The sequence below is a fragment of the Stegodyphus dumicola genome, chromosome 1 (assembly GCF_044657685.1).
Source record: "Stegodyphus dumicola isolate Sdum_Otavi_A_Nest chromosome 1, ASM4465768v1".
Taxonomy (NCBI): Eukaryota; Metazoa; Arthropoda; class Arachnida; order Araneae; family Eresidae; genus Stegodyphus; species Stegodyphus dumicola.
In genome coordinates this window covers 265,902,533-265,917,192 of record NC_140768.1, presented here as the reverse complement: position 1 = coordinate 265,917,192, position 14,660 = coordinate 265,902,533, and the positions used below count along the sequence as shown (strand labels likewise).

General features: G+C 32.9%; 1 protein-coding gene across 3 annotated transcripts in view; it reads right to left on the bottom strand.

Annotated features, from left to right (window-relative positions):
- Window positions 1-14,660, bottom strand: part of LOC118198688 (uncharacterized) — a 140,718-nt gene that overhangs the window by 18,941 nt on the left and 107,117 nt on the right. For all 3 annotated transcript variants that reach the window (XM_035370431.2, XM_035370432.2, XM_085806485.1), the window contains 3 exons: window positions 14,356-14,417; window positions 14,122-14,212; window positions 3,160-3,475 (listed from right to left, as the gene is read on the bottom strand). In XM_035370431.2, the coding sequence (XP_035226322.2) occupies window positions 3,160-3,475; window positions 14,122-14,212; window positions 14,356-14,417 (469 nt within the window). The remainder of the gene's footprint in view (window positions 1-3,159; window positions 3,476-14,121; window positions 14,213-14,355; window positions 14,418-14,660) is intronic.

Below are 14,660 nucleotides of genomic sequence, written 5' to 3'. Positions count from 1 at the left end.
GGAATAAAATTACCTTTTATTATGCACATTTTCTGATTTCGTTCAAGTGCAATATGCCAACACTTTTAAAAAAGCGTAAAATCTCATAAACACCGATAAAGTCTCGTGATCTGCAATATCACGTACGCTGAGCAGAAGAAGAAGTTCTTTGTTCAAATTTCACGTTACATCCATTCGCACAGTGCCAGCTGCTTGGGTTTTAAAAGGCAATGTGTTATGTTTCGAATCAATCAGATTGAAAGTTTATGTGCAAAGTCTCCTTTAGTTGAGCGTGCATTACTGGTCAAATTCTTTTACCTCAACCAGTGAAGCGCGTCAGCCGCTCTTCGTGCTTTTAAAACGCACAAAAAAATGCGTAAAGGTAACGGTCCTGTGTCAGTCAATGGGCTAAAAGCAATGGTTGCGATGTTTGAGAAAACAGGTTCTCTGAAGGTTCAGTCAGGCAGAGGATGAAAACCTGTACCACAGGATACAATCGAAGCAGTTGCCATGGCGATTGTCGACAGAAGACCAGACAATATTGCTGCCTCCTCTAGCGCTTGTGGAGTAGCTCGGAATATGAATATGTCTTACAGTACAGTATTGAAGAACTTACGAAAGATTATCAACTTCTTTCCGTACATGATCAGCCGTGTACAGGAGTTACTGTACCCCGACCATGATAAGCGATTGACTTTTGCTCTCACCTTTCTTGCCAGAATGGAGGTGGATGATACTCGGCCGTGGAAAATCTTATGGGGAGATGAGGCCCACTTTTACTTGAATGGAACTGTGAATACCCAGAACTGCCGAATTTGGGATGACAAATCACCACATGCAGTCACAGCAATTCCCTTACATTCACCAAAGGTAACTGTTTGGTGTGGGTTCACAGCGGAATTTATCGTAGGTCCATTCTTCTATGAGAACATTACCCCGACAGGACCGGAAACCTGTTCTGTTACCGGAGAGAAATATCGCCACATGTTGAATAGCTTTGTCATTCTGGCACTTCAGCAAAGACAATGCCTGGGGAAAATCATTTTCTCGCAAGATGGAGCCTTCTCCACACATTGCTGTACGGGTGCAACAGATGCTAGACAGAAATTCACAACAGAAAGAGTCATTAGCCGCTACTTTCTAACTGCATGGCCACCTCGGTCGCCTGATCTTACCCCATGTGACTTCTGGCTATGAGGTTGCCTTAAGTCCAAGGTCTATCAAAGAGTGGTCCAGGACCTGGCTACGTTGCAAGATAACATATCACGGACTGTACGGGAGATTCCTGCAGACATGTTACTTTCTGCTGTTCTGCATACTGTGCACAGAATGCAATATGTGGTCCACAACAATGACAGCCACAGTGAAGCTCATTTGAATGCAAAATAAAAGGTAATTTCCGTATTGATTTGCATTTGTTAACACTCTATTTTCTATTACACAGCGGCAAATATTCCCCTAGCGGTGACTTTTGGAACTAATTTGTTAAACTAACTTGTTCCCCGTCTTGTTTAATCTTCCTACAAAATGTGACGTTATTCTAGCAAATAGATCGCACTACAGAACACTGTGAGCACTGTCAGTTTAATTATGGCCACCCGGTACTTTAATCAATATTAAGGTTTTATTACATTCTTTAATCAATATTATGGTTTTATTACATTCCATTGTAAGAAATAAAATGTTGCAATTTTCTACCTATGAGAACTTTTTTTAGTTACATTGTTCACTTTTAATTTGTGAAATAAAATATTGCAATTTTTTACCTATGAGAACTTCTTTTAATTGCATTGTTTCTTTTAATTTATGAAAATACAAATGTATTTTAACTTGTAAGTTACACCATATCTGCATATTTAATTTTCGAGATTTGTCTCTTGAACCTTCATTTAAACAATCCATGAGCTGCCACTGTTTGTAAGTTATGTATTATAATAGTATATTAGCTCGTCATTGTAAAAATGTATTTTCATTCATTCACAAAAGCATCTGCTATCACTGATTATGGATACTGCACTATATCACATTTAGCTTTCAAAGATGTTTAGTATATTTCAAAATAAGATAAGTGTTCTGCTTGTATTATCCTCCCCAAACAAATCTGACCCTCATCTATAATACACAAAAAGATAGTATTGAGAATGCCAGACGAATCAACAACATTAAAGCTGGTGCCACAGAAACTAGCAGAACAGTTTCAGTAAGATGGTTATTCAAGTTAGTTTCACATATGGCACAATATACCACAAAAATCAAAAGCCTCAACATCCCTGGCCTCGTCAACTTTTTCAGATTCCTAAGTTAAGCTTGGAATTTTATAACTTTGATATTTGTATTCCACTAATACAGCACTCTCTGTTGCAAGCGGTATCTCAGATTTGTTAAAAACCTCATGGGTAGAATAAATGAAGTTGTCCAAACTTTAATGACAATAAAATGTATATATTTATAATATAACATTTAATATAATGATATTTAATAATTGACCTCTTGTCAAAGTCTGTAATAAAATAAATCTAACATTAAGAGAACAAAACATTTCACACCCCTTTCTGTGATATATATGCAAGAAAATACAACATGAAAATTTATTAAATAAATAATCTAAGTGAAATACATTTTTCACTTAAATTATTTTATACTTACTTTTCCCCAAATTAATGTCCTTATTTTACAGAAAACTATTAATTACAAATTACATGAGTTAAAAAATATTAGTGGTGGTGACATGAATAAGTTTTTGAAAACAAATGCTTAAAAAAATGTAAAATGTAATGCCTGAATTTTAAATCACATTTATTTTAATACTTATGCCACATTTTAAGATAATACTGCAATTATAAATTACACACACACACACACTCAAAAAAAAAAAAAAAAAAAAAAAGCAGGAACTCTAATTATTAAAAGCTGCATATTTTAATTTTTTAAATACTTTTTTTACTCTTTCATTTGATTTTTTACATGTGTTGATTTTATCATTTATTTTTAGTTAATTTCACTTGACTTCCAAGATGACAATTATTCTACAGCAAGTTTCAAAATTATTTAAATTCACTACTATTTTTATTTTTTAATTCTTAAAAATTTTCTAAAATACCTGTTTTTGATATAATTATTATTTAAAATTTCATGTTCATCGAAAGATGAAGAAATTGTAAAGCAAGATATATGCATTACTTTTCTCACAAGAAGCTTCTAGACAACTCATCTCATGCTGTAAAAATGAAACCATTGAAGGAGAATCTGCATAAGGATTCTCTTTAACGCATAAGGATTCTCCATCTGCTCCTGGAATTTGTGTCTTCAAAGCTTTATCTCTACTTTCAGTCAACTGCAGGGTCATTTCTTCTACATCATCAATTGGGTCAGTATATTTAGCAGAATTTGAGCTGCACAGGTCTGAAAGAGCTCGGGGTTTTTCTATTGAATCTAGTGCAACACTGAACTGTGAATTAATGAGCGTCAAATCAGGTTCTTCCATGATTCCAGGTTCCTATAAGTTGACATATTATTCATATTTCAAAATCAAGCTGACAGAAATCTTAAAAATACCTTATAAATGCATTGTCACATTTTCCTCTATATACACAAAATGCTTCCTAAACATTTCTATAAATATTTTCGAAACAGTGCCACCACAGTGTATCAGGTGCCACCACAGTAATGCTACAAGTGATATAGCCACTGGGCATAATAAATGTTTTGATTAGTTTAAATTAACACAGATTAATAAAATGAAAAATATAAATAATATAGCTCAAAAATTGTAGTGATCAACTTCTTTCATATATACATTATTTCATCAAAATTACTTCATTTTTTAACTGGATTAATTAACAAATTACATATGTAAATGCTTAATAATACAGAAAATTTAGGGGGAAAAAATACCAGCTTATTATTTGAATTTTTTTCCATGGGTGATAATTAGAGAAAAAGAAGCTATGGAAAGATACCAAGTGTAATATCAAAAAAATTCTATAGCCATATATGCTATTTTCTAAACAGGAATTTTGTTGAGGAGAATGAACATCAGTTTCATGATAATTTTTTTTAAATTAAAACTAATAACAATTTAAACTTTACCCAGCAGCTTAGTCTACTTCTAAAATAAGAATTAAAAATATACCTAATTCAATATAATGAAATATTAAATCGGATTAAAGTTAAATATTAGAGTAAATATTTTTTCTTTATTCAAAATTTTCTAAATCCAGATGTATGCATGTATGTATGCACATATACATATATGTGTGTATATGCACACATGTATGTATGCACATATACATATATGTGTGTATACATACATATATGTACATACATACATACCTACATACATAGATTCAAGTTACATTAATGTGAAAGAACATCTTGAATATTTCACATGTGTTAAATAACTCATGACATAAGGCATGAATTACCTACAACTCACTCAAGGATTATTAACTATTAAGCTGAAAGTTTGTCTCATTGGTAAAGATGATTTCCTCAAAAAACTGCTCAGCTTTTTATACGTAGTTTTATATAAGTAGCTGACAATTTTCTGGCACTTCAAACAATTGGTTTGTAGCAGTTATTGTTTCAGTTTACACTTTAAAGGATGAGGATGCAAAATTTTCCATGAGAATATGCTTAATTTGATTTTTGAAATGTCCAACTATTAAGAAATGTGGACAATCAAAATTCCTTGGCCCTATAACATTTTCGTTTGCTATAGCACTGTTTCTGAAAGTAGCCACTTTAATGATTCATAAGAGCTTTATTGCTTATAACTAAGCTTGTTTTGGATTTCATATATCAGCAGTTCCATATAATTAATCAGTACTTTTTTAAATGCTGACCAATTTTGCTGCATAATTTTCAACTAAAAATACTACAGATTCTGTGTAATTTTCTCCAAATTTGAAACATATTTTTACAATAAAACCCTTCAGATAACATTCAAAGATTATTAAACACAATATATTTCTATGCATATATGAGTTGCAGTGCCAGCAAATTTACAAACCTAAAATCGCATGATAGTTAAATCTTGGCTTCATTTTGAGGAAACAAATATAGTGATAGAGAATAATATTTTCTTGACATAAACTAACAAAAGAATAATGTAAGTTTTATAAGGGGGGAAGAGGACAATATGATTGTTTCAAAACAAGTGGATGTGAATATAGAAATAGTTTCATTTCCTGAAGTTACAGATATAGAGATAATCAATCATAAAAATGGCTAGAGATAATCAATCATAAAAATGGCTAGAGATAATCAATCATAAAAGTGGCTAAGTTTCTCAAAAACAATGTGTAAGGTTTGACTTTCAATTCTGTAGAAGTTTTCAAAGATGTTTGTAGCAAAAATGATTCATTTACAATCAACTTCTGTTTATCAGGGGATAGATTAGCTATGTTTTGTCTATATAAAAAAATCTAAGGTTTTTTTTCTGTTAACAAGACTGGATTCAGAAATGTATGTATGCGTGTGTATACATACACAAATATATGCACATACATTTCTGAATCTGGCTCTATTAACAGAAGAGTACCAAATCTAATATTGTTTATTGTGGAAAAGGATAAATGACTATCACAAATTAACAGAATAAAAGAAAACTGTTTTTAGAAAATACAAAAAGAAAAAAGATATTGCAGAGCCAAAAGCAGTGACAGCATATGTTATTACAATATATGGAAGTTATTTCTTATGCAATAGTATACAATTTAATTGTTGATAATCCAGAATGCATAAGCATTAAATCATTTGTTAAAAGCAAATTTTGCAACTTTAAAAATAAATCAAGTGTACACAGAATAATCTTCTGCTTCACACTTTGAAATACAACAGCAATTTCAACATAATTAAACAGCAGGTACACCGGTAAGTGAGGAAGGGACATAGACAGGGAGAGGCAAAAATGATGAAAGAAAGACGAATGTCGATAAGATCAGTCGAAGGGCAGTAAGAACTCTGAATACTGATATAACTTATCTAACCAAATGAATTTATTCTCTCAACTAAACTGCTTTAAAATGCAGACAAATTGTTAACATTATTTTTTTATAAATAATACCATTTTTCTCTTTCCTCAGTTTTTTTTAACTATATCTGAATTAAGCATGAATGTCATTTCCTATATTACCCTGTTTAGTCTGGAGTTTATTAAAGACTATTTTTGTTTTTGATGAAATTTTCATGTACACACCGAATCCCCCCCTCAAGGACAATTCCATATATCCCGTTCTACTCAGCCGATAGACAAAATTCGACTTCAATTTTTCATGTCTCAAAGCATGACTTAGGACATATATTACATTTATATATAGCAATGTTCTAACATAGGTATTCTGACATAAAATAGGACTTTTCCTGAAATAACATACTGATTCTTTTCCATATTTCGATCCTACACCACATATTATGCCAAAGCGCCAAGTTTCATAAACATAGCCCAAGTAGTTTCTTAAAAATTGGGTCTCAAAATTTTGCTCCTCAGTGGAAGTTGGTACATATTTATAATTATCTTTTATTTATTCATTTATTTTATTAAACTTAGTTGATTCTTTCCTTCAGAATTCGAAGTTTAGGTTCAATCCAAATAAAATTCAAACATTTTTATGATTTATTTTTAAAATTTATATTTTGAAATAACTTTTATAAGTTTTTTTTTTTTTTTTTTTTTTTTTTTTTTTGAATTAGAAGCTTTAAAACTTTTACCATTATCGTAAAGTAGATGTATTTCTAAGCATACCTACAAAACAGAGTTTTTTACTCAAAATTTCCCAAGATATATGTGAATTTATGTATTGTAGCATTTTGAAATTTGGCATATTTGTTATAAGAAATAATAATGCAAAATGTGGTTAAGCACTTTGTTATAATCTTCAATGAATTGCAACAGTTACTTTTAAATTTTAAATTTTCAAACAAATTCCTACTGAAGATTATTCATGGGGAATTTCTTTATTTTCAGTTTTATTAATAATGCCTAATAAATATTTTATTAACACATGAGAAGCTATTTTAATTTTTTTTAAATATTAATCAAACGTCTGAAGACCCCCCCCCTTTTTTTCGTTTCTAAGAGTAAATCTTTAACTTTGCCATTCAGTTTTCTATTTTACTTTTAACTTTATTTTATATGCAGTGAAATTTATTTTGCTGATTTCAAAATTATGCATTATATGTGCATTCAATATTTCTGAGTAATGTCAAACAATGCATCAAAAATATAAGTAAAACATGCTGTCTTCTACAACAGAAGTTTTTAATATTGGCAAAATTTACTTAGAATGTTAAGATTTTTACCTTGTTTTCGGTGTTTAGCAATGGCAACAAATAACAATGATTCTGAAAATGCTTTATGTCCAAAGATATTTCGTGTCCTTTACTGCATAATAAATTTCATAAACAATATGTTTACGCTTAAAAGGTACCTAATTATCATGAAAAACCCTTTTTTTTAAATCGAAATATATTTTTATGTATGCATAGGGTTTAATAACACATTTTATTATGTCAAATAAGACCTGAATTCTAATCATTACACTAGATTTTGGCGAGTTTCCGATTTTCTTAGTTTAGAAATCCTACACAAATTACATTACTGTGCAAAACTTAAGCAACAGGTGTTCTTTTTGACATAAATCCACGAGATATCATCTGAGAGACATGAAATTCAGAAATAAGAGACAGCATTTTGTATTTAAATGATGACAAAAGCATAATTGCGCAAAAATGAATACAATGCATACAGTATGGAATTAAACAAAAACAGGCTTTATTGAACTCATAGTATCGTTACACATGATTGTCTGTACAAGGGGAAGAACAACAAGCAGATGTTCCTTAGTATGAGATATGCCCTCCCCTTACTACAATATTTGCTTCTCACCGTCTCCCCACACTCAGCACCAGATTGTCCAACAGATCTTGATGTGAGAGTGCCCATTCCTCAATCAGCATCTGTTTCAGTTGTTGGGTGTTCGCCGGAGGATGTAATCGTGCCTCAAGGCATCTCCCCAAAGCATCCCATACATGTTCTATGGGATTTAAATCAGGGGAGTATGCTGGCCAATCCATTCGAGTGATATCTTCACTTTTCAGTAGCTTCTGAACAGCAGGAGTCCGGTGTGGCTGTGCATTGTCATCCATAAAAACAAAGTCTAGTCCAATTGCACCTAGGAACAGACGCACATAGGGAAGGATCACCTCCTGACAATAGCGATCTCCAGTTACAGAACTTCTGTCGAAAACGTGGAGCTCTGTCCGCCCGTTCAGCATAATGTCTCCGCAGACGAGATCTCCAGGACACCGTAATGGTCTCTTTCCGTGAGGTTACTGAGATTAAACCGTGTCCTTACCTCTCTCCAAACAAGTTGGCATTGAGAATCGCTTGAGGCACTAAAACGATTCTCATCCGTAAGAAGGGCATGACTCCATTGATGAGATGCCTAGTTTTTGCGCTCCTTGCACCACTCCAAACGGTGGCGCCGATGGCCAACTTTCAAAGGGATGCAGCATTCAGGACGGCGGGCGAATAGGCCATCTTTGTGAAGGTGTCTGGACACAGTAAACCACGACAATTGTCGCCGGTTGCTGTACACAGTTGCTGAGCTGTGGAGCTTGCTGACTGGTTTTTGACTCTTTTCACCTGTAGGACGATATATCGGTTATCTGCTGCAGTTGTTGTCCTGGAGCAGACACCACCAACCTTTCTAATAGCTGTACCTATGGCTTGGAAGGCTTTCCAAGCTCGCGGTCACACTGGTCACACTACGCCCCTCCTCCAGTTTTCCGATCATTCTTCCACTCATGAAGTCATTCAGATGATTTCTTCTAGCCATATTTCACGAAAGATTTCACTTATACTTCCAGTGAATGTCTTTAATTGCGTCTTCGTCCTTCCTTTTATGGTAGTCTCGAGTGGAGCGCATGCGTTTTGCATACGATCACGCAGCCTGTGATGTTTTTTTCCGGACATTTGCATATGCATGACTTTCTACTGAATTGCATGTTCATTGTACCAATAGCAAGAACCCCTTTTCTGCAACTGCATGGTTATCTGATTAAAATTTGTATTGTTGCTTAAGTTTTGCCCACCAGTGTAGGTTGGTTGGTTATTTAAATATGGCAAAGCACATACAGACTATCTGACTAAGAGAAGGAATGCTTACATGGAGAACTTTTCGAAGGAAAAGTGGCTCGTATTCACGTTGTTGGTGGGAAAAATCCTGCAGCCAGCTCGTTTGCCTGGATCAGTTTCTGGGACAAACTATCAGCAGTCTTTAACCACTCAGCCACTAGTGGAACCACTTAAATTAAGAGCGAGGTATGAGATTTATAAAGTATCTTATGTTAATTAACCAGTTACTATGATTTACCTTTATTATAACTTCTCCTTTACATATTCCTCACCAGAATGCAAATTCGTTTGGCATATAATTCAACTGAGGGTTTTGAATCTTTAGTTAAGAGAGCTTCTGGCAGTTGTGTTTTGCTGTTAATATTGTTATGAATTTTGTATATATGTAAATAATTTTAATGAAATTATATGTAAAATTGCAGTATCTTTTGTATAATGCGACATGAAATCCTTGAAAAACGAAGTTCTGCCAGAAAAATAAGGTTACAGTGTGTAAGCCTATTTATCATTGAGGTAAATACACTGCAGGCCACCGTAAATGCAACACCCTGAAGGAAACATGAAAATAACATGAAATTTACAACGTGCATTTGCGGAGTTGAGATATGCAAACGATTACAATTTCAGCGGAGACGCACATCACGCGCACCTGGGGCACCACTTCAAAGCGCTATTTAAGGCTTGGAGTTTTTGACGATTTCAAGTTCGGCAATTGTGTTTTTCTTGAGATTTTTGGAAGGATAGTGGCCTACCAAGAGTGTGGATTATCTTTCAGGGAAATCGGTAGTCATGTTGCCCGAAACCAAGCAACTGTAATGTGGATATGTGACCTTTGGATGCAGAAGCGTACGACGGACCGATGTGTTCGATTGCATCCACCTCAGTGCACCACTTCACGTGATAACAGGAACATTGTGTGCATGGCAGTGACGGATCGCTCAGTCACATCACGAACCATAGCCCAGCACAGTCTGTAACACATCATCCAGTGTCTGCGTGTACCATTTGACGCCGTTTACAGCAGAGTGGTCTGTCCGCAAGATGTCCATTGCTTCGTCTACCCTTGACACAGAACCACAGACGTCTCTGCTGCCAATAGTGCGATGAAAGAAGGATGTGGATGGCAGAATGGAATAAAATTGTCTTTACTTATGAGTTCCACTTCCGTCTGCAGCACCACGATGGTTGGATTTGAGTCTGGAGACACCGTGGAGAGAGGCTGTTGAATAGCTGCATTATGCATCACCACACTGGTCCTGCACCAGGTATTATGGTATGGTATGGGGCGGTATTGGATATCGCTTTCGCATTCCTCTAGTATGCATTGCCGGTACTTTACTACATCTCCCAGGTGTTGGAGCCAGTTGTCCTTCCTTACCTTCAGAGCTTGCCCACAGCCATATTTCAACAGGATAATGCGGGAACACACGTGGCACACATTGTTCAAGGGTTCTTCGTCAATCGCCATATGTAATTGTAATCCTGCCTGTACTTATATGTAACTTTAACCACACATGCCTTCCAGTAGTTTCAAGAAATAGAAGGTACTAGAGTTTTCTCGGTAGCCAGAGTAAAACTATACACCCAGGAGAGCATCAGTTTTCAGTTTAGATTTAGATCTCTATTCGAGCTTCACTTTTTATATGTACTTTGCATTATGTTCTGTTTAACATTCTTAGTAATTTATAGTAGTAGCTACTGATTGTGCTGCATCATACTGAGAAGAGCTGTATGAGTACTTTTGTGGAAAGTTCTAAAATTGTAAAGTGTTTGTGAATATAAATTTTATCAAGCTATCATCGGTTCTCTGTACATTCAATACATTACGAACCATATACAAAAACAATGTTTTTAGTCAGCTCTGTTTAAAAATTATATTTTAGCTTTAACATACTTACTAGCCGATGCTCTAATACATGCTAATAAATTATATGAATCAGCTTACCGTATTTAATGTGCAGTCTTAGACTATGTTATTGATGTTCAAATTTAATTTTCTGTTCTGTTGATGCACAAATTGTAGCACAAGTTATGCCTTTATGTTCAAATTGAAAGAAAAATTAAGTTTTTCAAATTGTAGCGATAACTTGCTATTTATTTGTCTAGTAGGGTCTGCATGATTTTAACTCTAGCTTCCAATTACAATGACAAACCTAGAAATTCTAATTTACTATATGACTTTCAAATATTTAAAGCATTTTTATACTCTCTGGCATAAATAAACAAATTTATTTATATGCCGTTTGTTAATGCATTAATTTTTAGACCATCAAACTGTAGTGCAAATGAACACTCAGTTACATTTGCTATTATTGTATTCACTTGGTCTATTTGGAATCTAAGCTCAAAATAGGAGAAAGATTGAAAGAGGCATTACACATTAAATAGAATAGGCTGGCTCATATATTTTATTGGCACATATTTATAGCATCGGCTAGCAAAAATGCTAAAGCCAGAAGAAACACTGCTGGTTAAAAATACAAACAGCAAGACACGACTGTCAGTAGCTCTCTCGACTTAAGATTCAAAACTCTCAGCTTAGACACACACAAAGTTAATATGGTATATAGCGAATAAAAAAGGAAGGACAATTGTGGATATATCTGCAGAATGTCTCAAGAAAATCATTAAACTGTTAAGGTTTTCTTGAGGTAATAAGCCATTAAGAAAATTTATGGCATTAATAAAATATTTATTTATTTATTTATTTACATAAAATTTAGTCTTTTTTGCGTTCTGCTATTTGATTTTTAAAAAATTAAAAATTTGAACTTATTTGGAAATATAAGTAATATTTTAACAAACTTTTAATTAAATTTTTTTTTTAATGTGGGATGATAAACTTGTACAGCAAATGGCACAGCATAAACCCGTGGAAAACTGTTTGTATGCGTATCATTTTAAATTAATTAATAATAATGCAATTTTCTCATTTATATTTATTTTCTGAATGGCTCATTGAAAAACTGTGCTTCATGGTATTTTATCTTTTAATGCAGAATAGAGTTTCCAAAGGTATTGTGATGAATACTTGGTGGCAAAGTATTCTTTCAAAAGAAATGCTACTCAAATAAACAAAATCAAACTCAAGAGCTTGGAGAAATTCTTTAAGAAAGAAAATAAACTATAATTACCTTAAAAGAATTCAAAGATTTCTCCTTCATATTATTCAGGGTTACAGGACTATTAATTATGAAGCAACTTTCATCATTTATGGTCTCTCACCTATTGATTTGATAATCTTAAATGAGCTTGATGTTACAAGTACACTGTCAAAAGTACACCCTTGTAACCCTGAATGAGATGCTTCCTATTTCAAATTTGCCTACCCTTCAGACAGAAAATCTGGAACAGTTGTTGACCATGATAATGATGCTTTTCTAAAATATAGAACTACTTGTTTCACTGATGGCAGTAAGTCAAATGAAAAGACTGGCCTTGTGTTTGTTATCTATGAAGATAGCAAAAAGGACAAAACTGCCCAGCATACAATACCAGATGAATGTTCTGTTTTCCAGGCCGAACTTCTAAGCTTAAACCTTGCCATTAAATGGATACAATCTCTTGTCATAAGAATGAGACATTTAAATGACCTTTTTGCCCAGATTCATTTTTTTTCTACATGATATACTATGAACAGAAAAACTGATGGTGGAAATTCATTCCATATTATGTGCATTTGAACAAACTGCAGACATTCATTTTACTTACATTTGAGGTCACAGTGGTATTCTCAGTAATGTAAGGGCTGACCAATTGGTTAAGCAAGCGACTTATTGTGATATTGATTTAATGATCTCTGTTCCCAAGTCTTATTGGAAACATGTTGCTTGGAATAAAACTGTAATTAACTGGAACGTTAAATACATTGTTTCAGTAAAGGCCCAGTGGATAAAGAAGATTTTTTTAATGGTTTTCCAACGTTTTAAGTACATTCAATGGGATAATAAAGCAACTCAAATTTTAATTGGTCATGGGAATTTCCCAGTGAATACTGTGCTTGTAATGATGCTATATGAGATGTAGAGCATATGTTATTGCACTACAGGTTATATGCGTGTGCCAGAATTACTTTTAAGGTCAGTTTAAGGCATGTCTCAACATGCTGGCCTGATTTACTTATTTAAGGCACACATTTAAAGTTACTGATTCCAGTTCTGACCAAAAGTACCCTAGAGACTGATACACAAGGGTTTCACATGCCTCTTCATTTCTAGAAAACTCTCAATATAACTTTTACATCAATGGGTTTTAAGTGTCTTTAATCTACAAAGAATCTACAAACAAGCGACACTTAAACTACAAAGAAGTTTTAAGTGTCCCTTGTCCATGATTAGAACCTGAACACTTGTTGAACAGTTATTTTTCATTAACTGCGCAAAAAATAAGTCAAATGTTATCGCTTACTTATCACTATATCACGATTATCTCCCACTTATCACTATATAAAAAAAAGCAGCTTATTGATAGAGGACAAAGGTCCACATGAATATAATAACAAAAGAATCCAGCAATGGAAAATTACACCAGATTTATTACACATTACTAGACTTCTGATCAATCACTAGGCAATAAAATATTCGACTTATTTTTTGCACAGCCATTTATTCAACAAGTCCCTCCTTAAAAATGTTTTTATACCCAAATTAATAAATGCCAATTTCATGTTGAATTGGTTTCCCCATTAAGATTTTTTTAAAAAAATTAAATAAGATTATTATCTAAATGTTTTGCAGCTTAAGAAAATTAGCCACTGTCTCAAATTTGCTCAAAAAGAAATATCGATTTCTAAGGTATAGACTATTTTATTTGAAGGTATGAGAAACAAAGCAGAAAAGGTTATACGAAACTAAAAATGAAACACTGCTATATGAAACTAAAACAAATTTAATTAAAATGAATATACAGCTAAAGTTAAATTAATATTTCATAAATTATAAATTAAAAATAATTATTCTGCTAGTTTAATAATACAGTAATAAAGAGAAATAAAAGGAAAATACCTTGATTATTTCTTCCAAACTCTTGATAGGTGTTGACTGAAAAGCAATTTTTGATGCAGTAAACATCTCAGACAAACTTTCAATAGAAGTACTGAAACAAGATAATATTGTTTTAGTCAATAATGTTAACTATACATGACTTTTTAACAACAACACTAAGCAAAAACATGTTTTTAAAAACTATACGGGGTGAATAAAAGTTTGTTACAGTACTTCCTTCATGTCCGTGCATACCTATTAGATGAGGCACCTTTTAAATCAGAAACTTTCTTATCACTCATCTGTGTAGTAATTTCCTTAATAAAAAAATTAACAAATTAAAAAATATAGCAGTTTTAGACAAAAATTATGTCATTTTTTAAAAATTTACTTAAACACAAACTATTAATTAAAAGTAAAATAACAAGAGTGAATAAATGAAAAATAAAAGGTAGCCTAGGGGAAATTCAAAAGTTCTTTAATATTAATTTAGTGAAAATAAAAATATAAAACAATTTTAATGATGTAATTATAAAAATATAAAAATTTTTTAAATATTA